We start from the raw sequence: 25,816 nt of genomic DNA, 5'->3' as shown, positions 1-25,816 counted from the left end.
CCTGATGTACTCTTTAGATGTCTGTCTGTGGAAAGAGGCAGAGCATGTATGCCCTGTCCTTTTTTTATGGGTTGTGAAGTGTCCCCTTGTGGTAATGCCACCTCTTGGTGTCCTGTTGTAATGACCCATTGGCTGTATGTCTGCATGTCATGACATCTCTGGTGCTCCCTCTAGTGGTTACTTAGTTGTAGTATATTTACATTAACCCCTTGTGTAAATACAGTGATGCATATCACCACAGGGACACTGCGACACAGAACACAGGGGCACTGGGAAACAACACAATGACACTGGGACACAGAACACAGGAACACTGGGGCAGAGATCTGGGGCACACTGGGATACAGAACATAGTAACACTTGTGTACAGAACACTGGGATACAGAACTCTGGGACACTGGGGTGTGGTACCCTGGAAACACTGTTAACAGAATACAGGAAACACTGGGACATAGGACACAGTGACACTGGGGTTCAGAAAACAAGGACACTGGGATACAGAACACAGTGAGACTGGGAAACAGAACACAGGGACATTGGGATACGGAACACCAGGCTACTGGGATACAGAACACAGTGACACTGGGAAACACAACATAGGGACATTGGGATACAGAACACAGTGACACTGGGAAACAGAACACAGGGACACTGGGATACACAACACAGGAACACTGGGACGCACAACACTGAACACTGGGAAACAGGAACATGGGAAACGCTGATGAACAGAACAGCGAAAAGACTGGGAAACAGAACAGAGGGAAACTCGGATACAAAACACAGGGACACTGGGAAACAGAGCACAGGGAAACTAGGATAGAGAACACGGGGCACTGGAATACAGAAAATAAGTTTATTGGGATAATTAATACACTAGTACTTGGATAGAGAACATGGGAAGACTGTGTACAAAACACAGGGAAACTGGGATACAGAACACAGGGACGCTGGGATAAAGAACACGGGAAACACTGGGACACAGAATACACTGGGATCAGCAAGGGAAATACCGGGATATAGAACACAGGGTCACTGGGATATAGAACACGGGAAATACTGGAATATGGAACACAGGGACATTCAGATACAGAACACAGGAAACACTGGGATACAGAATATGGGAAACACTGGGAAACAGAATATGGGGCACATGAATAATAGGACACAGGACACCATTACCTCTTAGGTTTAGGTTTTTAGTCTGTGTTCAGGGTCAGCAGGTGTGATTAAGAGGATCGAGAAGGCAGAAGTGGAAGTCTTGTAAATTCCTGACATGTTTGAAGTTCTTTAGCTTGTATGGGTGAGGGTGGGGACTGAGTAAAGTGACCATGGTACCATGGCACATGTGGTGAACATATTGCATTAACCATTCACCAAGTATGTAACTGTATCACGCTGTTGCCCATGAGGGCTCCACCTATGGATCATTGTAAGATATTACCTGGAATGTATCATGTTGGTGCCTTTGTGGGCTCCGCCCCTGGATCCACCCCTTGAGGGGAAGTATAAAGAGCAGTACCCCTGTAGGCGGCTCTCTCTAGCAGATCAGTCGCAGGCAGGCACTGTTCTAGTCGATTAAAGCCACAATTTACTTCTACACCTTGTTTCACGTGAATTGATGGTCGCATCAGCACAGAAAGCCATTCAAGAGGGGAAATAAATAGAAATGTAGGGCATGATCGAACGGTCTCGTTGCGCTCGACTTGGTGATATGACAAGGCCATTAAATCACACGAGAAGCCTAACTGGAGATTTGCAATGCTCAGAATGCCTTGTTTGATCTTATGAGATCTCATGAGATGTCACAATCTGGATTTCGTCCGTGCTGGGCGAGATCCAGATTTACATATTCAAGTGCGCAGTTAGGCTCATTTACGTATGCCCACGCCCGATGTCTCTGAGGCGCAGGAACGTGCGCCCACACCAAGGAGACTTCACCATGGTTCCTTTTAGTACTGGTCCATGCAAACATAGACCCGGCGTAATGGCATCTGGGGGAGTCTCTCAGGGCATCGGAGGCCCTCTGGTTGTCAGGCTCTGGGCAGGGTGGTAGCCTGGCACTCCCATTGACACCCGGGAACCTTGGCAGAGCCACCTGGGCTGACAGGACACTGCCAGGGCACCAGGTTGGCAGTGTCAAGGTGCCCAGGTGCCAGGTTACCCGTGCCAAGGATCAGCCCCGGGGTGCCCTGTCCTTATGAGGTGGTTGGGGGGGGGAGGTTTGAGGACCCCTAACTGGTAAATTGGAACATTGGAGTGGTCCGGAGGCCGCAGTGGGGATGCTGAGGGGTGTCAAGAGACCTGGGCGGCATTTAAAAACGGCACGCCGATCTCGTCCTGTAGGAAATGAAGCAGGCGTGGCCTTGGTGGGGCGTTCCCGATCAAAGCCGAGAAATAAAACAGGGTCCCGTTTGATAGCGGGGTCGCTCTTGATGCTGCAGGTACCGAGAAACACCTCATTAAACCCGCCCAAGACAGGACTCTGCTTTCTGGGCGTTAAATCGCGCCCGCCTTTGTAATAGAGGCCGGTTTAGTCGGGGGATAGCCACAGTTCTCTGCAGCCAAGCGCGAGAGTCCAGAAGGCTGTGCTGCCTGCCTGGTGCCAGAGTTCAGGACAGCTGCTTTGGCTACAAAGGAACATACAGAGGTTGCTGTGAACGTCGTCCAGATAGATACCAACATTATAAGTTGAACTAGGAAAGAGATTCTTCTGAGGGAGAATGAGCAGCTAGGAGATAAATTCAAAAACAAAACCTCAAAGATTCATTTCTGGATTATTACTCGAGCAAATAGGCATTGGTTAAATAAGATTAGGGAGGTGAATGAGTGGATGAAAGATTAGATAATGGGTTTTGATTCAAGGGGCTCCAGCAGTAGTCCAGGGGCCCTTTGGGACAGTCTTTGTCCGAACCTCGCTGGGACGATTGCTCTGGCAAATCAGAGAACTAGGGTGGCAGAGAGGGCCTTAATCTAAGTAGTGATGTGGGGGATCACATGAGGGATGCTGTGATCAATTAAGGAGAAAGGGCTAGGCAACAGAGCAAGTTAGCAATAAGAGGGAATGATAATCAGAGCATGGCAGGAAGGGACAGAGAACATAGGAATATGAAAAGGCCAGAGTTTGAAAAAATAACAAAAGACAGAACTAAAAGCTCTGCATCTGAATGTGCATGAGCACTCGTGACAAACAGAAGTAGAAATAAATATGTATGACCTGCTAGCCATTACAGAGACATAGCTGCCAAGTGAACAAGTCTGGGTCCTGAACATTCAAGGGTACGTGACATTTTGGAAGGACAAGAAGCTTGGAAAAGATGGTGGGTGATGAGACCATCAATTTACAAGACACGTGATTGGAAGTGAACAGTGGTTTTAATAGTCTTACAACTGAGTCTGCCTGCGACGAGATGAACTGGCAGCAGGCTCACGGCTGCAGAGCTTTATACTTCCGGTTAGTGGGAGGAGCTATGGGCGGAGCCATGGGCGGATCCAAGGGTGGAGCCCAGTACAAACTCCTCATCTCCCCCTACGGGCAGAGCCGCGTAACGGCTCGTATACAGAGCCCACAAGGACACAATACATATCATACAACACAGTGTGAATTACTAGGTTTATAATTCACCACAGTGGGGTAGCTCTTCCAACTAAGGATGGCATTGGTACAATAGTGAAGTATGGCTTTAGTTCTAAATGTCAAATATCACCAGGGAAAGGGCGCTGAGAAAATTATTCGAACTAAAGGCGGACAGGTCCCTAGGACCTGATGGCCTACATTTTAGGATCTTAAAAGAAGTGGCTGCAGAGATAATGGATTCATTGACTGTGATTCTCTAGATTCTGGAAAGCTACATCAGACTGCAAAACAGAAAATGTAACTCCTCTATTCAAAAAAGGAGGAAGTCAGAAAACAGGAAACTACAGGCCAGTTAGCATATCATCTGACAAAGGGAATACACTGGAAGCTATGATTAAGGAAGTTATGTCAGGGTACTGAGAAAATCTTAGTGCAATAAGGTGAAGCCAACATATGTTTGTAAATGTGAAATTGTGTTTAATTTGTCAGAATTCTTTGAGGAAGTAACAAGCAAGGTGAATAAAGGAGAACCTGTAGATGTGGTGTACTTGGATTTCCAAAAGGCATTTGTTAAGGTGCCACATCGAAGATTAGCGCACAAAATAGGAGTTTATGGTGTTAGAAGCGATGTGCTGGTATGAGCTGAAGGTTGGCTGACTGACAGGAAAGTAGGGATTAATGGGTCATTTTTGGCTTTGCAAATTGTAACTATTAGAATGTGGCTGGGATCAGTGCTGGGGTCTTACAATATATCAAAGACTTGGATAAAGAGGCTGAATGTATGATTGCTCAATTTAATGACTACATAAAAATAGGTAGGAAAGTAAGTTGTGAAGAGGACATAACCTATCAGCAAAGGGATACAGATAGATTAAGTATGTGGGAAACAATGTGATGTAGTATAATGAGGCTAAACAGCAGGTTGTATGCTTGGCGGTAAGAATAAAAAACAGTATATTATTTAGATGGAGAGAGATTGCAGGACTGTACAGTGCAGAGGGATCTAGTCATTCCGGCACATGAATCATAAACAATTAGCACCCAGGTACAGCAAGTGATTAGGAAGGCAAATGGAATGTTGGTGTTTATTTGAAAAGGAGTTGAATATAAATGTAGGGATGTTTTGTTACAGTTGTACAGTGTATTGGTGAGGCCACATCTTGAGTAATTTTTGACTCCTTACTTAAGAAAAGATATGATTGTATTAGGATTGTATTAGGAGCAGTTCAGAGGATGTGATCGGGGAATGGGTTTATCCTATGAGGAAAGGTGGACAGGTTGGGCCTGTACAAAAGAGTTTAGAAGAATGAGGTGATCTTTCTGCAATATATAAGATCGTGAGAGGACTTGATTGATTGATTGATTGATATTTATTGTCACATGTACCGAAGTACAGTGAAAAGTATTTTTCTGTGGCCAAGGGAACGTACACAGTACGTACATAGCAGACAAAATACTAATCAACAGAGTACATTGACAATGATACATCAACAAATAGTGATTGGCTACAGTGCAAAACAAGGGCCAAACAAGAGCAGCATAGGGCATCGTGAATAGTGTTCTTACAGGGAACAGATGTCCGAGGGAGAGTCATTGAGGAGTCTAGTAACTGTGGGGAAGAAGCTGTTCCTATGTCAGTATGTGCGGGTCTTCAGACTTCTGTATCTTCTGCCTGATGGAAGGGTCTGGAAGAGAGCAAAGCCTGGGTGTGAGGGGTCTCTGACAATGCTGTCTGCCTTTCTGAGGCAGCGGGGGGTGTATACAGAATCAATGAGAGTATGGCAAGCTTGTGTGATGCGTTGGGCTGAGTTCACCACACTTGGAAGAGTAGATGCTGAGAGGAGGTTTCCCTTATTGGAGAGCCAGTTTAAAAATACAGGGTGCTGGGCAGCATTGTGGCACAGTGGCTTAGCCCTGCAGCCTCATGGCGTCGAGGTCCCAGGTTCGATCCCGGTTCTGGGTCACTGCCCATGTGGAGTTTGCACATTCTCCCCGTGTTTGCGTGAGTTTCGCCCCCACAACCCATCTTTGCAGGGTAGGTGGATTGGCCACGCAAAATTGCCACTTAATTGGAAAAAATTAATTGGGTACTCTAAATTTATCCAAAAAAAAATACTGGGTGCTGGATTCTCTGATGCCAATGCCAAAATCGTGTTCGGCAATTGGCCGGAAAATCCGTTTTTACTCCGAAATCGGGAGGGGTGCTGTTTTTCAGATGCTCCGCCCCCTCAAAAACTGGGTAATCGCTGAGTACGCCGCACGCCGTTGAGACTGCCTCAGGACATCACCTGAGGCCTGTCATGATATGCAGACATGCAGATAATGATATACAGACAGGCACAGACAGGCAGCTAATGAACACAAAGAACAGGACATGACCAATGAGCAGCCAGGATACACAGGAGTGGTATAAAAGGCACTCGGCACTCACACTCCGCCTCTTTCCACTGATGAACATCTACAGAGTGAGTCAGGGTGTATGTACAGTATCACACCTCCAGCACGTGGCTAAGAGCTAGTCTGGTTCAGTCAGACAGAGTAATCACACTTAGGTTAGCAGAGAGTCAAACTCATAGAGACTGTGCTAACTGTGCTCCTGGTTCAATAAATCAGATTGAACTAACTTCAAGGTCTGGAGTAACCTTTGGTTAAAGTTGCATCCAGTTGCATCTGTGTTATCCTAGATGTTTCAGTAAGATTAGGGAAGGTGTGAAAGAGATGGAGGATTGTTAATCAAGGATAGTATAATGGCTTCAGAAAGGCAATTTGAGGAGGATCTGTCTACCGAGGTAGTGTGGGCTGAAGTTAGAAATAGGAAAGGAGCAGTCACTTTGTTAGGAGTTTTCTATAGGCCCCCAAACAGCAACAGAGATGCAGAGAAAAATATTGCAATGCAGATTTTGGATAGGTGCGGTAGTCACAAGGTAGTTGTCATGGGTGACTTTAACTTTCCAAATATTGATTGGAACCATTATAATTTGAATAGTTTGGATGGGGCTGTTTTTATCCAGTGTGTGCAGGAGGGTATCCTCACACAATATGTGGATAGACCGACAAGAGGCGGGGCCACATTGGATTTGGTACTGGGTAATGAACCAGGCCAAGTGTTAGATTTGGTTGTGGGAGAGCACTTTGGAGATAGTGACCACAATTCAGTAACTTTCACTATAGTAATGGAGAGGGATAGAAACATACAGCAGGGCAAGGTTTATAACTGGGGGAAGGGTAATTACGATACGATTAGGCAAGAATTGGGGAGCATAAGATGGAACCAGAAACTGTCAGGGATAGGCACAATTGAGATGTGGAGTTTGTTCAAGGAGCAAATACTGCGTGTCCTTGATATGTTTGTCCCTGTCAGACAGGGAGGAAATGGCTGAGCGAGGGAACCATGGTTTACAAAAGAGGTTGAATGTCTTGTCAAGAGGAAGAAGGGGGCTTATGTAAGGATGAGAAAACAAGGTTCAGTTAGGGCACTTGAGGGAAAGAAGATAGCTAGGAAGAAGCTCAAGAAAGAGCTTGGGAGAGCTAGGAGGGGGCATGCAAAGTCCTTGGCAAGTAGGATCAAGGAAAACCCCAAGGCTATTTACACTTATGTGAGGAATAAAAGAATGACCAAGATGAAGTTAGGGCCGGTCAAGGACAGTAGTGGGAGCGTGTGCATGGAGTCTGAAGATACAGGAGAGGCCCTAAATGATTACTTTTCTTCAATGTTCACAAAGGAGAGGGGAAATGTTGGTGAGGAGGATAGTGCGATACAAACTGGTAGGCTGGAGGAGGTAGATATTCGGAAGGAAGATGTGTTAGAAATTTTGAGAAGCCTGAGGATAGATAAGTCCCCTGGGCCTGATGGGATATATCCTAGGATTCTTTGGGAGGAGAGGGATGAGATTGCAGAGCCTTTGGCTTTGATCTTTATGTCCTCACTGTCTACAGGAATAGTGCCAGAAGACTGGAGCGAAGCAAATGTTGACCCCTTGTTCAAGAAAGGGAATAGGTATAACCATGGGAATTTTAGGCCGATTAGTCTCACTTTGGTCATCGGTAAATTATTGGAAAGGGTCCTGAGGGATAGGATTTATGATCATTTGGAAAGATACAGCTTAATCTAGGATAGTCAGCACGGATTTGTGAGGGGTAAGTCTTGCCTCACAAGTTTGATTGTATTCTTTGAGGAGGTAACTAAGTACATAGATGAAGGTAGAGCAGTTGATGTCCTTTACATGGATTTTAGTAAGGCGTTTGATAAGGTGCCCCATGGTTGGCTCATGCAGAAAGTAAGGAGGCATGGCACAGAGGGAAATTTGGCCGATTGGATCAGTAACTGGCTATCACATCGAAGACAGAGGGTGGAGGCAGATGGTAAATTTTCATCCTGGAGCCCAGTCACCAGCGGTGTACCACAGGGATCAGTGCTGGGTCCTTTGCTGTTTGTGATTTTTATCAATGACTTGGATGATGGAGTTGAAGGTTGGGTTAGTAAATTTGCTGATGACACCAAGATTGGTGGAGTAGTGGATATAGTGGAATGTGGAGGGCTGTTGTAGGTTGCAAAGGGACATTGATAGGATGCAGAGCTGGGCTGAAAAGTGGCAGATGGAGTTTAACCCTGATAAGTGTGAGGTGATTCATTTTGGTAGGACAAATTTGAATGCGGATTATGTGGTTAACGGCAAGGTTCTGAAGAATGTGGAGGAGCAGAGAGATCTCAGAGTTCATGTCTGTAGATCTCTGAAAGTTGCCACCCAAGTGGGTAGAGCCATGAAGAAAGCATGTTAGCATTTATTAACAGGGGGATTGAGTTTAAGAGCCGTGAGGTTATGCTGCAACTATGCAGGACCTTGACTGGACCACATTTGGAGTATTGTGTGCAGTTTTGGTCACCTCATTATAGGAAGGATGTAGAAGCATTAGAAAGGGTGCAAAGGAGATTTACCAGGATGCTGCCTGGATTGGTGGGTGGGTCTTATGAGGAAAGGTTGAGGGAGCTAGGGCTTTTCTCATTGGAGCGAAGGAGGATGAGAGGTGACTTAATTGAGGTGTATAAGATGATGAGGGGGATAGATAGAGTGGACGTTCAGCAACTTTTTCTTCCGGTGGATGTAGATGTTACAAGGGGCCATACTATAAAGTTCATGGTGGAAGATAAAGGAGGGATGTCAGAGATAGGCTCTTTACTCAGAGAGTGGTTGGGGCGTGGAGCGCACTCCCAGCTATGGTAGTGGAGAGGGACACTTTAGAAACTTTCAAGCGGTTATTGGATAGGCACATGGAGTGCATTAGGGAGTAGGTTGATTTGATCTTGCTTTCAGATTAGTTCGGCACATCATCGTGGGCCGAAGAGCCTGTACTGTGCAGTACAGTTCTATGTTCTAGAGTACATAACATATCAAGGCCCTCCCCCGAAGCTCTGCCCCCGATGGGCCGACTTCCCGATGGTATGGGCCGCGTGTGCTCAATTTTTGGGGACCTCATGTGGCGGCTACGGACTGTGCCCAGCGCCGCCACAGTGGGGGGGGGGGGGGGGGGGGGGGAGGGGGGGGCATTCTGCTGACCGGGCGGGGGGGGGGGGGGGGGTTAAGCGGGGCTGAAGGGACTTATGGGGGATGGTCCGGGAGTGGCAATGGGGGTTACAGGGAGGCACTATCTGGCAGGCTGGGTCCACGCATGACCGGCACCATGTTGTATGGATCTGCCGCCGTTGGTCACTGCCGTGTGCGTGCTCGGCGACAGACCCAGCAATTCTCCATCCGTACTGCAGGTAAAGCCAGCTTTATGTGGCACAGCTGCTGACCCCCATTAGGTGGAGCATCAGTGCCGGGGCACCGCCGACATTTTGGTTGTAAGACTAGCCAAATGCTCCTGACATAGCCTCAAAATCGGAGAATCCAACCCAGCGTCTCCTATTTAAGCCGTGATGAGGATAATTTTCTTTCTCCCAGAGGGTTGTTAGTCTGTGGAATTATCATTAGCACTGGTACACCATGCTTGCCAGTGACACTGAGACACCGTCTACGCCAATAACACTGAGACGTCATCTACGGCAGTAACACTGGGACGTCGTCTACGGCAGTAACACTGGGACACAGTGTACATCAATAACACTGGGACACGATGTAGATCAATAACACTGGGACACAGTGTACATCAATAACACTGGGACACGATGTAGATCAATAACACTGGGACACAGTGTACATCAATAACACTGGGACACGATGTAGATCAATAACACTGGGACACAGTGTACATCAATAACACTGGGACACAGTGTACATCAATAACACTGGGACACAGTGTACATCAATAACACTGGGACACAGCGTACATCAATAACACTGGGACACAGTGTACATCAATAACACTGGGACACAGTGTACATCAATAACACTGGGACACAGTGTACATCAATAACACTGGGACACAGCGTACATCAATAACACTGGGACACAGTGTACATCAATAACACTGGGACACAGCGTACATCAATAACACTGGGACACGATGTACATCAATAACACTGGGACACAGCGTACATCAATAACACTGGGACACAGTGTACATCAATAACACTGGGACACGATGTAGATCAATAACACTGGGACACAGTGTACATCAATAACACTGGGACACAGTGTACATCAATAACACTGGGACACGATGTAGATCAATAACACTGGGACACAGTGTACATCAATAACACTGGGACACAATGTAGATCAATAACACTGGGACACAATGTACATCAATAACACTGGGACACGATGTAGATCAATAACATTGGGACACAGTGTACATCAATAACACTGGGACACGATGTAGATCAATAACACTGGGACACAGTGTACATCAATTACACTGGGACACGATGTAGATCAATAACACTGGGACACAGTGTACATCAATTACACTGGGACACGATGTAGATCAATAACACTGGGACACAGTGTACATCAATAACACTGAGACACGATGTAGATCAATAACACTGGGACACAGTGTACATCAATAACACTGGGACACAGTGTACATCAATAACACTGGGACACAGTGTACATCAATAACACTGGGACACGATGTAGATCAATAACACTGGGACACAGTGTACATCAATAACACTGGGACACGATGTAGATCAATAACACTGGGACACAGTCTGTGCCAGTAACACTGGGACACCAAGGACACCAATAATACTTGGGGCTGTTTTGCTCAGTGGGCTAGACAGCTGGTTTGTGATGCAGAACAAGGCCAGCAGCGCAGGTTCAATTCCCATATCAGCTGAAAATTCTGAATTCTCCCTCTGTGTCCCCGAACAGGTGTCGGAATGTGGCGACTTGGGGCTTTTCACAGTAACTTAATTGCAGTGTTAATATAAGCCTACTTGTGACAATAAAGGATCTTTATCTTTATAGAGAGTGTGATAGTAACACTGGGACACAGTCTATGCCAGTAACACTGGGACACAGTGAACACCTGTAATATTGGAAGAGAGTATGGTTGTAACATTGGGGCACAGTGTAGGCCAGTAACAATTTCCTGTGATTCCTAATGAATACACGTAGATATGCGTGAGGGGTCTGCTAACATTCATTATCTATGTTCACATCGGAAACAAAAAATATGTCACTTCAGATTTTAAGTGAAATGGGATGGTTAGGATGTGGTGTTATTCATCATTGTATGTTTTCAAGAAGCAGTTAGATATAGCACTTAGGGTGAAGGGGATCAAAGGATAATGGGGGAAAGCGGGAATAGGCTATTGAGTTGGATGATCAGCCATGATCATAATGAATGGTGGAGCAGGCTCAAAGAGCCAAATAGGAGCTTCCTCCTGCTCCTATTTTCTATGTTTCTATCCCCATACAAATATTATCTTGGGTAGTCCCTGTGTCACTCTCAACACTAGTTCTTCATTGCTCTTTTTGTCGTTGTTTCTTAGGGAAGGTTATTATGCACGACCCTTTCGCTATGCGGCCTTTCTTCGGATACAACTTTGGCAGATACCTATCTCACTGGCTCAGCATGGAGCATAGGACCAGCTCAAAACTTCCCAAGATCTTCCACGTCAACTGGTTCCGCAAAGATAATCAGAACAACTACTTGTGGCCGGGCTTTGGGGAGAACTGTCGAGTCCTGGAGTGGATGTTCCGGAGAATCGAGGGGGAGGACTGCGCCAAGCTGTCTCCTTTGGGCTTCATTCCTGCAGACAACGCCCTGAACCTCAACGGCCTCGGCCTCGTGAACATGGACGAACTCTTCAGTATTGAGAAAAAATTCTGGGAAGAGGAAATAGAAGCGATCAGAAAATATTTTGAAGATCAGGTCAACATCGACCTTCCCAGTGACGTGGCCAATCAGCTGCTGCAGTTAGGACAAAGAATAAGTCAAATGCAATGAGGGTGCAGTGCCTCTCCCGATGGGTCACCTGGTTATGGGAGTGAGTTACTAATTTGTACAGAGCAGGTGCACCCACTTCCCGCTGGCTTTACCATTGATCTGTTCTCGGTTCATTAACCTCACTCTGATTAACCTCACTCTGACAGATATTAAGGGTTGTCATCCTTAATGTCTCATGGGTCAGGGGTCAGGAAGGAGAAATTCGGCAAGAGCTCCTGCTCTCAGTTGCTGCTTAATGATGTCTGCTTCACAGGCACATTTTTGTGTCTGATTGTGTGTGTGAGAGAATGTGCGAAAGTATGTTAGAGAATGTGTGCATGAGTGTGTATGTGAGTATGTATGTGTGAGTGTGTGTGAGTGTGTATGAGATTATCTGTGAAAGCATGTGAGAGAGTGTCTGTGTGAGTATGTACGTGTGAGAGTATGTGAGAGTGAGTGTGTGAGAGAGTATGTGCGTGAGTGTGTAAGCATGTGTATGTTTGTGTCAGCTAAGCACAAATTGGCTTTGTTGAATTATTCACAATAAAGTCTCACGCATAAAGTATCGGCTGAATTGGGAGAAGGGGAGGGGAGGTAAAGGGGGTTGGGTGAGGGAGAGTGCATGGGGCAGAGGAAGGGGGTGGGGGTTGGCCAGGTTGGAGCTTGGGGCATTTCCTGATGATCATAACCTGAACTATAAAGATTTAAAAGATCATTATTCTGATTTGATTTCAGACTTTAATCAATGTATTTGATATGGTTCATAGTTACATGGAATGTGGCTTATACTGTTTAAACATTAATATTAATTAGGTTAGAATCAACCATTGCTTTAGTTCTGGAATCGGAGTTACAGTGTGCAACTAACTATTGTTAGATGTTACCGTAGCAATGTAAACTCCAATATTTTGTCGCTGCTCTCAAATTAATTACTTTTTGACATAAGGTTGTGCTTTGTTTTTGTAATTTATGATTTTAATTCTCTGCATATTTTCCAACATCAATGCTTTATTTAAGTCACAGCAAAGCATTAAAAAAGTTATAACAGAAATTATGTCTTTTATGTCTTCAATATTGGAATTATAAAAACTCCACATAAATTGGTGATTTCCCCTTTCCTGAGGTACTGAAGTTGGCCAGCTAAGGGTTAACTCCTGTATAATATAAAGATGGCATGGACCCAGTACTGTGAGGAGGCTATCAGTGAGTTAAATTAATTTCGTCAGAAACAATGGAACAAAAATAAGTCTCTTTAGAACTTTAGAACAATACAGCACAGAACAGGCCCTTCGGCCCTCAATGTTGTGCCGAGCAATGATCACCCTACTCAAACCCACGTATCCACCCTATACCCGCATACCCTATACCCCCCCCCCCCTTAACCTTACTTTTTACACTACGGGCAATTTATCATGGCCAATCCACCTAACCCGCACATCTTTGGACTGTGGGAGGAAACCGGAGCACCCGGAGGAAACCCACGCACACACGGGGAGGACGTGCAGACTCCGCACAGACAGTGACCCAGCCGGGAACCGAACCTGGGACCCTGGAGCTGTGAAGCATTTATGCTAACCACCATGCTACCGTGCTGCCATCTCCATGAATTCTCCATTTGAGAGACTGGGGGCAGGATTCTCTGTCTTGCTGCACTAGACTTCTGGTGCGGTGTGCCCCCGGGATTCTCCATCTCACTAGCCAGCCAATGGGGTTTCCCATTGCGGGCAGCCCCACATCGTTGGGAAATCTTCGGGCTGCCGGCGAAACAAAGAATCCCCGACAGGGGAGAATCCATCCCTAAGTGCTGACGCCGGGACTGAATTGCAAGTGTTCTACGTTCACAATAGCAGTGCTGCTCTCGGAGCAGTTCAGGACACTTTATTGGGCTAGCACCGGTACCACGTGAAACTAGTGGAATTCCAATTCATACCGGCATGTGGTATGACGGGGTCGGATTGGTACTGGAGGGCCTGACAAGCAGGAGCTGCTTATAGGCACTCCACTCGCCACACACCCTCATCCAAGCCAAGAAGATGGCACTGGTTGCGCTGGAGTGTCCATCCCATTGATGGGTCAGCTGGGGCTGGAGGGTACCTAAGGGGGGTGGCCGGCAGGTGCACCCATGCGACCTATGGCCTTCGGTTCCCAGTGGGCAGTCAGCAGCGTGCACAGCTGCATGGCTCTCTGCAGACTGCGGAAATGACAGATGTGCCCGGCCAGCCCGACCCCACAAACCACCTCGTGGCCGCCCCCTGCTACTCCCCCCCCCCCCCCCCCCCCCCCCCCCCCCCCCGGCCAGCGGCACAGCTGTCAACATATGAGAGTGATGTTGGATACTCCTTGTACCCCCTTTTCAATACCACAAGTGAACCTCGCCGTCAGTAATTCCATCTGCCGGAGGCGGAGCGTCACAGGGAGGGGCCCGAGGAATTCAGGGGTGGGCCTGTTAACGATATGCCAACGCAATCTGCGCAAATCTGTGCAATTTTCATGGCTATAGCAACGGGCAGCATGGAGCGCATTCACACCGCTGTTCGGCATCCAGTGCCGGCCTCGATGTTCGATTGACGTGCAATTCTCTGCCCAATCGTGTTTCGCAATTCCGTTGTCGGCCGACATAGAATCCCGTCTCCTGCCTCTTCCACACATCACCGACATCAGTCTCCCCTATCATGGACTCGACTGTAACCATTGAATATCCCTTCACGCAGCCCATATGCAATCTCTCCAGTCCTGGACTTTATATCATTGAATATAGTCTATCCTATCATGGACTGTAACACATCCATAGTTACAATTAAGGGAAAACTAGGTAAGTGCAAAAGGCAGAAGGAACAAGTACTGATAAGATGTGGTGAATCAAGTGGGAGATGCTCACATTTCTTTCTTATTCATTCATGGGACGTGGGAATCACCGGCTAGGCCAGCATTTATTAACCATCCCTAATTGCCCTTGAGGGGGCATTTAAGAGTCAACCACATTGCTGTGGGCCTGGAGTCACATGTAGGCTAGACCAGGTAAGGATGGCAGATTTACTTCCCTAAAGGACATTAGCGAACCAGATGGGTTTTTACGACAATCAGCAATGGTACATGGTCATTGTTAGACTTTTAATTCCAGATTTTTCTTGAATTCAAATTTCATCATCTACATTAGAGGGATTCTAACCCAGGAACCCAGAGCATTACCCTGGGTTTATGCTATGCTTGATGTAGACTCTGTGTAATTCAAAGTAATTTAATTTCCTTTGAGACACCAAGGGCTGGTGTCGGGATTCTCCATTGCGCCGGCAGCCCGGGGATTTCCCGACGACGTGGGGCTGCCCACAATGGGAAATCCCACTGGCCGGCTGGCGAGACGGAGAATCCCGGGGGCGTGCTGCACCAGAAATTTAGGGCAGCACGGTAGCACAATGGCTAACACTGTGGCTTCACAGCGCCAAGGTCCCAGGTTCGATTCCCCACTGGGTCACTGTCTGTGCGGAATCTGCACGTTCTCCCCGTGTCTGCGTGGGTTTCCTCTGGGTGCTCCGGTTTCCTCCCACAGTCCAAAGATGTGCAGGTTAGGTGGATTGGCCATGATAAATTGCCCTTAGTGTCCAAAAAGGTTAGGAGGAGATATTGGGTTATGGGGATAGGGTGGAAATGAGGGCTTAAGGGGTCGGTGCCGACTCGATGGGCCAAATGGCCTTGTGCACTGTATGTTCTATGTTCTATGAATTATAACGGTTGATTTACAAATGGTATTAACAGAGTATTTCACAATGATATCACTACTCGCTCTAGCGTCTACTCTGGCTGCGACAGCCAGCTCTGATACTCATGATACTCTGCATCATGATCCCCACGCTCAATTCCCATTGGGTGATGGGGATCACATGACCCTCATGATGTACATGCCTTAAAGGGGCCCAATACTACAATGTCAAAATGAAACCATTCAGGGTTCTGTTAAGCAGAACCACAAGTGTTGGGCCCAGTTTCCCATTGGCAGACAGGGCAGGGCAGAATCTGCACAATGCAGTAGGAGGTCATTTGGCCCATCAAGTCTGTACCAACCCTCTGAGAGAGCACCTTCCTTCGGCTCACTCCCCCACCTTTCAACACTAAAGGGCAATTTAGCATGGCAATCCACCTAATCTGTATATCTTTGGACTGTGGGAGGAAACTGGAGCACCCGGAGGAAATCCATGCAGGCACAGGGAGAACATGCAAACTCCATACAGACAGTGACCCAAGTATAAGTATTATCATGTCTAAATCTTGCTTTCACTGTTTAAATGTTGCTTTCCTTGTGTAATTCCATTATTCTCTTGTTCTGCTGGCTTCTAAAGTACCTCCGCCTTTGCTTTTTTAAACAAGAACCCCCCCCCCCCCCCCCCCAGTATGTGTCCTATTTAGACTGGTCCAAGAACACCTGCCTAAACAATAGGTTATTTGGCCTGGTCCAGTGATGACACATTGATGGACTTGGCCAGCAGCCAATTGACTCCATTGAAATCCCGGGGCTTGGCAAATATTCAATGCGGATTGCTCAGAATTGTTCCGAAGGCACCTTGCTATGTGACTCTGTTTGTGTGAGTTTCAGTGTGATCTGAACTCACAGGCTGAGCAGAATTATGTTCAATGTCTCTCCCAGAAAAGGGTGGATCTCTCTCTCTAATACCTCAGTGGGGGCTCACTCCAGGTAATCAGAACAGACAGTGTTTTCTTTCTGTCCAGCTAGTGACTACCTAAAGCCTGAAGACAGAGCTGGGGGGGGGGGGGGGGGGGGGGGGGAGGAGGAGGGTAGCTTTCCGGATTTCTCTCCCTGTACAGTTACCAGACCACTCAAAGACCTCGTGAAAGTTGCTGACCTAATACGCTGCCTACCTGGGACAGGCTGTTGGTCAGTCTACTGAAGCTGATGACGGATAGGAAACTGAACAGATTTGAAGTGAATCTTCCCTGGGGATGGCCCTGGTTAACACAAGTTAAAGTGTCTCCCTAGAGGGGATCCCACAGCCTGAGTCTCCGGCCTGAATGTTCCAACTAGAAGATCCAAACCAACTGGTAGTTTCAATACTTCATGTCCCAAGAAGATAGTCGACCACAGAGACTACAACCTCAGCAGCAAAGATACTCATCTTTCATTCTTTTTAACTCCTCCATTACTTTGATCCTTCGTCATCCTACTGCGAATCTGTCTTGTGTTTCTGTGGGTAGAGGATGGGACAGTGAAGGAGGGGAATAATTAAATTAGCAGGCTGTTGTTCTATTATCGCATTTTTATGTTTATCTCTTGTTCTCTTGTTGTAAATGAACAGTTTTTTTGCGTTTTATTCACAAATCTGGTGCATGCAAGTCATTGGAGCAGTCGAGGACCAAAGATCTTAAAAACTTTATATGATTTATTGGTTAATTCACTTATGTTGGGACTCTGGGGCCTGCAGGGCTGGAATTGACCGCGCACTTGCCCAGCGTGTCGTATTGCAAGGCTGGAGTTGAACCCGAGTCCCTGATGCTGTGAGGCAGCAGTGCTAACCATTGTGCCACCATCTGAATGCAGGAAGAATTTGTAATGCAATGGACAACAAGTGGCACAAACAGTGATGAATGTGTTTGATATAGTTGTTATTGGAAAAACATGGTTGCAAAGTGATCAGGTTTGGGAACTAAACATTTTCAAAGACTCCCTAAAGCCTGTTCACCATCAATAAGGCACAAGTCAGGAGTGTGATGGAATTCTCTCCATCTGCCTGATGAGTGCAGCTCCATGAAGACTCAAAAAGCTCAAAACCATCCAGGACAAAGCATTCCACTTAATTGGCACCCTATCCACAAGCATTCACTGCCCTCATGACCGACGCAAAGTGGCAGCCGTTTGTACCATCTATAGATGCACTGCAGGAACCCATCGAGGTTCCTTAGACAGCACCTTCAAAACCTACAACCACTGTTACCTAAAAAGACAAGGGCAGCAGACACATGGGAACACAACCACCTGGAAGTTCCCCTCCAAGTCACTCACTATGCTGACTGGGAAATATATCACCATTCTTTCACTGTCAATGGGTTAAAATCCTGAATCTCGGGCAGCACGGTGGCCTAGTGGTTAGCACAACCGCCTCACGGCGCTGAGGTCCCAGGTTTGATCCCGGCTCTGGGTCACTGTCCGTGTGGAGTTTGCACATTCTCCCCGTGTCTGCGTGGGTTTCGCCCCCACAACCCAAAAATGTGCAGAGTAGGTGGATTGGCCACGCTAAATTGCCCCTTAATTGGAAAAAATAATTGGGTAATCTAAATTTATAAAAAAAAAATTTTTTTTAAATCCTGAATCTCCCTTCCGGTGGGTATACCTAAACTACATGCAGTTCAAGAATGATTGATTAACATTAACTGTGGATCAATTATATACAAAACAACAGGTAATAATAATCTTTATGTCACAAATAGGCTTACATCAACACGGCAATGAAGCAACTGTGGAAAAACCCCTAGTTGCCACATTCTGCGCATGTTCGGGTATACAGAGGGAGAATTCAGAATGTCCAAATTACTTCACAGCACGTCTTTTGTGACTTGTGGGAGGAAACCGAAGCACCCGGAGAAAACCCACGCAGACACAGGGAGAACGTGCAGACTCCACACAGACAGTGGCCCAAGCCGTGAATCGAACCTGGGACCCTGGCGCTGTGAAGCAACAGTGCTAACCACTGTGCTACCGTGCCACCATGAATAGCAGTATGAACATGCAAAAACACCCTCTCTCCCAACTCCCTAGTCAGTCTGAGGTCACCTGACTCTGACATTCACTTATATACTAATGAGAGTCCTAGTGATCAGTTGGTGAATTACAACACAACCATGAAATCACTACATCCCCTTTCCTTTGAAGGAATAAATTAATACATTATCATCATCAGTATATTTGCATGTGATATCATTAGCCTGTGAGCCTAACAGTATTAATTTTTTTTAATTTAAATTTTTAACAGGTTTATATATAAAGAACAGCAAGCATAGTATGTACAAATAGTCCAAATTTACAAATTGAGTAGATTGCAATCGTCAGTCATACTGTTCAATGTTGTAAGGTTCCGCATTGATATGGTAATTATTTACTAAATACAGATAGTTTGAAAAATGTAATAGTAACATATTGACTTATTTTACTGAATGCCGGATGGTTCGCATAATTTTGTTAAGCACAGGCATTATTTGAAACAGTCCTGATAATCGCATCTTCAGACGATTTCTGGCCCCCATTTAACATGAGAGTGTGTTAACAGCCTTCCCTGCCTGGATGTCTGGAGATAATGGTCTTTCTTAGAGTCTGGCTGTCTCCATGTGGTATCCCTGATTGTGTTGCTAATGAAAACGAGTTGGTCAGACCTTTGCCATTGTGGATGCTGATGCCCTGTGTTGATTGCTGCCTGCCTGACATCTGAGTTAATCTTTCCCTGTTTTCTAGTGAGGCCTAACTTGCCTTTGTGTCTTTATTTGTGCAATTTAGACAGAATATGAACAGACACAGGAATAAAATAAGTCCATAAAAGTATAGTCCCCGATATTCCTGCAACACTTACCCACCCCCTGGGCTATGGAGAATAGATTGGGTGTTGGTGTGTGGGAGCTGGGCTGTTCCAACAATCCCACTCCAACCCTGAAAACACTTCCAGTCTGAGTGTAAAGTCCAGCTCCATGTTATAAAAAGGGAATAGAGGGCCTTGAGAAGGAGCAAAAATAAAATGATAAGGATACTAGGCCTGGGTTACCTTTCATAAAAAAATTGAAAAGGCTGGGGCTATTTTCTCAAAGAAAGAGAAGTGCGATGTCTAATCAGGTCATCTAGATTATAACATGGTTCAATAGGATAGAGATAGAGAACCTGTTTCCACTTGCAGGCAAGACCTGAATTAAGGTCCATAAATATAAGAGTCACTGATAAATTCAAGAGAAAAGTCAGTCGAGTTCTCCCTGTCACCTGATCAATCTTTATCACTGAAATAGCATGAGGAAAAATCAAATAATTTTTGTCATTATTACATTGCTGTTTGTGGGATCTTGCTGTGTGCAATTTGGTTGTGTGTTTCCTACATTATAACAGCAGCAATTTATTGGCTGCAAAGCACTTTGGCAGATTGTGAAAGGTGCTATTTAATTGCAAATTCTCTTTTTTTCCCCTATATTTTTTACTATACTGGACTAACCTCCCTCCTTTCCATGCTCCAGACAGATAAGAAAACGTGCCCCTAGGATTCTACAACTCATTTTTAAAAAATATTTAGAGTACCCAATGATTTTATTCCAATTAAGGGGCAATTTAGCGTGGTCAATCCATCTACCCTGCACACCTTTGGGTTGTGTGGGTGAAACCCACGCAGACACAGCGAATGTGCAAACTCCATATGGATAGTGACCCAGGGCCAGTATTCGAACCTGGGTCCTCAGCGCTGTAGGCAGCAATGCTAACCACTGTGCCACCGTGCTGCCTTGGATTCCACAACTCTAACTGGTGAGTTTGGCCTGGGATGATTTGCTCCTATTTTTTCCTTCTCGTAGATGTAAACCCCACAAAGGATGTCAAACACCTTTACCTGAAAGAAATTGCTTGACCAGGTTAATACTGGTGGAGAGAGATTTTCGGTAAGGGGCCAAGTGCCTGATGTTCGATATGTTTTAGGGAATGGATTAAAAGAACATTCACCTCAGATGGTCCAGAAAGCATTTATATTCCAGAAGTCGCCACATATGGAATATGATTGACATTGTGGTCTTCAATTTAAGGAGTTTTCTTCTACCCTCCTGTTTGACATTGAAATAAATTTATTTGATGTTGACTGAATGGCACCATTTGTGCTTCAAAAACTCCAAGGCGCGTATGCACTTTCAGGGGGATATACAGGGAGCACCATTTAACGAAATGGGAACAAAGTCCCACAGTGAGCATGTTTAGCCATGACGGCGCTCAGAGCGAGGCCGCTCATAGCCCCTTTTTCTGCACTGAGGAGCTCCACTCACCAGAACTCGTCACGGTAACGAGAGAAGGGGTACCATGCGACCCCCCCCCCCAAGCTACAACTCACCACAAAGGGGTCCCCGGGCCCCTGGTAAACCCCCAACACCCACGCAGGGCACCCCCAGCTCGATTGCCGGTACAGATAAATGACAGCTTGGCGCCTTGGCAGTGCCAACCAGGTACCCTGGCAGTGCCCCTGCTGGCTGGCAGTGCCCCTGCCGGCTGGCAGTGCCACCTGGGCACCTTGGCCATGACAAGTTGGCACCCAGGTGGCACTATCAGGATGCCAGGTTGCCCAAGTGGCACCAGCAGTGCCAGGGTGCCACGCTGCCCAAAGTTCAAGCATCTGGGGGCCTCCGATCCCCTGGATGACCACCACAAGTGCCATTCTGTCTGGTCCCCACTTGCGGAGACTCGCCCGAGGTCTCCGAGGCAAAGGGGACAGACCCCAACACCTCGGGTGTCTCAGGAAGCTGCATATTAAAGTGAGACTAGCTGTCTCGCTGTCTAATTTGCAGATTTGCGGAAATGTGATCCCGCTGACAATCATTAGATCTCGCGAGGCATTGCGATCCGGGTAGATCGCAGGGGTGGGGCCTCCCCGCTTCTACGTTGTGCCGCGGCGCGCTGCTTTTCGAGTGCAGCATGGCCGTTCGATCGCGCCCAGCATCTAATGGTACATTTAAAAGATTACGAGGAATTTCTCCCAGATTAGCTCCCGCCAACACACAAACCAGAGCCAGGATTAATTAATACTTATCATAAAAACTGAAAATACTCAGCAGGTCTGTCAGCAGAGTGAAGAGTGAGGAGCAAGTCCATGTTGGTTCTGTAATCAGGTTCTGATGAAAAGTCACAGAAGTTGCACTTCTGCACACTACGCTGTTGTTGAGGTCCACTCGCTCGCTATCCCCTAGCATATCAACCAGGTCTCATTTGAAAGTCATTCCATGCTCATGTTCCCTCTTTAATGAGGGATCTATCCTTCCATTCTATTTGCCAGCCATCAGCCTCTGCTCCTCCAAGTTTACTGTTCTAGCTCCTCCACCCCATCATTGAAAAGGCAAACTTTCAGCCGCTCTCCAGCTGTTTGTGGGAATTTCCACTCAAAACCAAGTTGCCAAGCTATTCAACACCCTGCTTTCTTAAAAGACTTTCATTTCTCATGTTCAGTTCACCTTGAAGTTCACTTTGCAATGGTCTTCTGTATGAGGAATAGTTGTTGAAATGAGACATATGGTTTCAACATCAGTATCTCGAACCCCTGGGTCACTGAGTGTGAACATAGTACACAATGATCCCGGCGAACAGCCAATGGGTTCTGACTGCTGTGTGCTGGTGTGGCACTATGCCATAAGCTCAGAGTCCACTCAATGGGGCAGAGATTAGACCTGATTAGAAGCCTCACTCACGCAGTGAGAGTTCACTGGGTTTGAATCCACCCCTCGTCCACAAATCATCTCCCAAAACAAACCTTGTTCCATTTCACAGAATCTTCTGGAAAGCTGTCTCCATAATATCACTGATGACATTGTCCTTATTGCTCTCAAATTCACTTCCCCTCCAGCTCGGGCCTGGAAAATCAGGACAATATTTATCCATGAAAATAGGGAAGCTAACAATTACCCTGGACTTTCTTCATGGAAAGATGTAGAAAGTAATGTGGAGAAATAGCTCTCTTTGTTACTCTGCTGGCAACTGGCTGCAGAGAGGACAGGATTCAGGCAGCACGGTGGCACAGTGGTTAGCCCAGTGGCCTCACGGCGCCGAGGTCCCAGGTTTGATCCGTGTTTGCGTGGATTTCGCCCCCACAACCCAAAAAGATGTGGAGGGTAGGTGGATTGGCCACACTAAATTGCCCCCTAATTGGAAAAAATGAATTTAAAAAAAAAAGAGAGGACAGAATTGATTACCTTCAACTGAGGATGCAAAATGCCAGAGGTTCGATCTTTAAAAAGTCTTTGATTTTGTAAATAAGACCTGAGATTAGGGCACTGGGCACAGGCTCCTTTTATGAGTTGCCGACAGTTGTGGAGTCTATGCACCAGCTCCTCTCTCTCCTGAGAATTCTGATTAGAAATTGACTTTCACCTTCCAGTCCTGCACTTTCTAAAGATAAAATACCCAATCCCTTCATAATGAGGATTTTATGGAGGGGAGCAGAAAGCCACAATAGAACATTCAATTTTGTGCGGCGGTTTTGTCACTGGACTAGTAATCCAGAGCCCCAGGGTAATGGGCAGCATGGTAGCACAGTGGTTAGCACTATGACTTCACAGCTCCAGGGACCCGGATTCGATTCCTGGCTTGGGTCACTGTCTGTGCGGAGGCTGCACGTTCTCCCCGTGTCTGTGTGGGTTTCCTCCGGGTGCTCCGGTTTCCTCCCACAAGTCCCGAAAGACGTGCTACTGGGTCATTTGGACGTTTTGAATTCTCCCTCTGTGTACCCGAACAGGCGCCAGAATATGATGAAGAAGGGCTTTTCACAGTAACTTCATTGCAGTGTTAATGTATGCCTAATGCGCTGGGAATCCAGGTTTGAATCCCAGTACAGCAGATGGCGAAACCTGAATTCAATAGAAATCTGGAATTAAGGTCTAATGATGACCATGCGTCAATTGTTGTAAATACCCATATCCTTTAGGGAAGGAAATCTGCCATCCTTACCCGGTCTGGCCTACATATGACTCCAGCAATGTGGTTGACTCTTAAATGCCCCAGACAAGGGGCAATCAGGGATGCGGAATAAATGATTGCATAGCCGGAGACACCCAAATCCCATGAAAGAATAAAGAAAGCATCCACAGTGATGTTAGGAAGGGAGGTGTCAGATTTTGACCCAGTGACAGCGAAGAAAGGGTGATATATTTCCAAGATATTTGGAGGGGTTCCCGTGCATTTGCTACCCTTGTCCTTCTATGTGGTCGAGGCCGTGGGTTTGAGAGGTGTTACCGATCAACCCTCAGTGATTTGTTGCAGTGCATCTTATCGATGGTGCTGATCTCAGCCACAATGCACTTGTGTAGAGATAGTGGATGTTTCGGCCAATAACTTGTACTGTGTAATATCCACTCCCCCTTCCTATATACCAACCTATCCAGATGAGGGAAACAGGACTTGAGAATCCTGATATGCTGAAATAATAATTCTGCAGCACTCCATCTTCTATTCTACCTATTTCCGTCTCCAGCTCGGATGGTGGTAAGGAGACATCGGTGATGGTCGAATCCAGTAGCCCTGGACCCCTATCAGTCATTCTGGTATATTGCTATATCTGGGTAGTGCTGGAATCCTGGATTGCCTGAGTAATAAAGCAATTACAATCATCTACTAGGTTGTTTGCATTGGGACGGCACAGTTGCACAGTGGTTAGCACTGATGCCTCATAGCGCCAGGAACCCAGGTTCGATTCCGACCTCGGGTGACTGTGTGGAGTTTGCACTATCTCCCCGTGTCTGCGTGGGTTTCCTCCGGGTGCTCTGGTTTCCTCCCACAGTCCAAAGACGTGTAGGTTAAGCGGATTGGCCATGATAAATTGTCCTAGGTGGGGTGACGAGGATAGGGTTGGGGATTGGGCCTCGGTAGGGTACTCTTTCAGAAGATTGGTGCAGACACGATGGTATGAATGGCCCCCTCCTGTCCCGTAGGGATTCTGGGACATGCAGAATGAGGTCCCTACACCTGTTAAGAATGAAATCCCAGCTAGTTGATTAAACTGATGGCACATTCAGGAGGAACACTATTGGCACACAGATAATGACACCCTGCAATTCGGACTTTAAACTTACCTAAAGATGTTGGGCGTGATCCAATGGCCATGCTGCACCCAACAAGCAGCTCACCGTGGCTCAGTGTGGCCAATAACAGCTCCTAGGATCCACCTGGCTCGCAACGGTCAGTTGAAAACATCCAGGTGTATGTGAGTTATGTTGGTGCCATCTCCACAGCCACTGACAAGGTAATGTTCGTGATCAAACCAGGCTACAGGCCACATTCCTACAGCTCAGTGTCTCAGTTCCAGAACTAACCCACAGCCAAAAACATCTAGATGGGACCTCCATGGTGCACAACCCACTGTGAATCTGGAGTTACCATAAAGCCATAGAGTTTCACAGCACAGGAAGTGGCTCTTCAGCCTATCGTGTCTGTTGTCTATGTACATAATGCCACAACCTCCTGATTCCACACTCCCCTCGTCCACATTTCCATTTGCCTTATCAAAACACAATTCTGAAATGAATTGCATTCTGTATATTGAGATTGAATGACAATCACACCTGACAATAGTTGGGAGTTCATATAATCATTGTTATCTTCCATGGGAATGGGAGAATGCGGTGTCAGTAATCCAGAGACCTGGACTGATGTTCCTGAGACACAACTTCAAACCCCATCACAGACACTGGAAGGACTCAAATTCATTTAATGAATAAATCTAGAATAAACAGCTAGTTGCATTAAAAATCACTCATGTCCTTCAGGTAAGGGAATAGAATCATAAAATCACTATAGTGCAGAAGGATCTATCCACCTACAGACCTTTCAGTTTCCCCAGAACCTTCCCCTTAGTAATGGTCACTGAACTTACCTCTGCCCCCTGATTCTCCTGGAGCTCTGGCATCCCACTGGTGTCTTCCACCGTGAAGACTGATGCAAAGTAACTGTTCAGTTTGTCTGCCATTTCTTTGTTTCCTATTATTACTTCTCCGGCCACATTTTCCAGTGGTCCAATGTCTATTTTTGCCTCTCTCTTACCTTTTATATATTGAAAAAAACTCTTCCTATCTTCCTTTATATTACTAGCTAGCTTGCACTCATACTTCATCTTCTCCCCCTTATTGCTATTTTAGTTGTCTTCT

General features: G+C 46.4%; 1 protein-coding gene across 3 annotated transcripts in view; it reads left to right on the top strand.

The window, feature by feature from the left end:
* The window catches only part of LOC119969376 (phosphoenolpyruvate carboxykinase, cytosolic [GTP]-like), a 136,218-nt gene extending 123,902 nt beyond the window's left edge, over window positions 1-12,316 (top strand). For all 3 annotated transcript variants that reach the window (XM_038802941.1, XM_038802940.1, XM_038802942.1), the window contains exon 9: window positions 11,520-12,316. In XM_038802941.1, the coding sequence (XP_038658869.1) occupies window positions 11,520-11,977 (458 nt within the window). In that variant the 3' untranslated portion in view covers window positions 11,978-12,316. The remainder of the gene's footprint in view (window positions 1-11,519) is intronic.
* The last annotated feature ends 13,500 nt before the right edge of the window (window positions 12,317-25,816 follow it).

This window comes from Scyliorhinus canicula, chromosome 7 (assembly GCF_902713615.1).
Source record: "Scyliorhinus canicula chromosome 7, sScyCan1.1, whole genome shotgun sequence".
NCBI classification, from domain to species: Eukaryota; Metazoa; Chordata; class Chondrichthyes; order Carcharhiniformes; family Scyliorhinidae; genus Scyliorhinus; species Scyliorhinus canicula.
The sequence above is the reverse complement of the archived record's forward strand: the minus strand, read 5'-3'. Positions and strand labels throughout refer to the sequence as shown.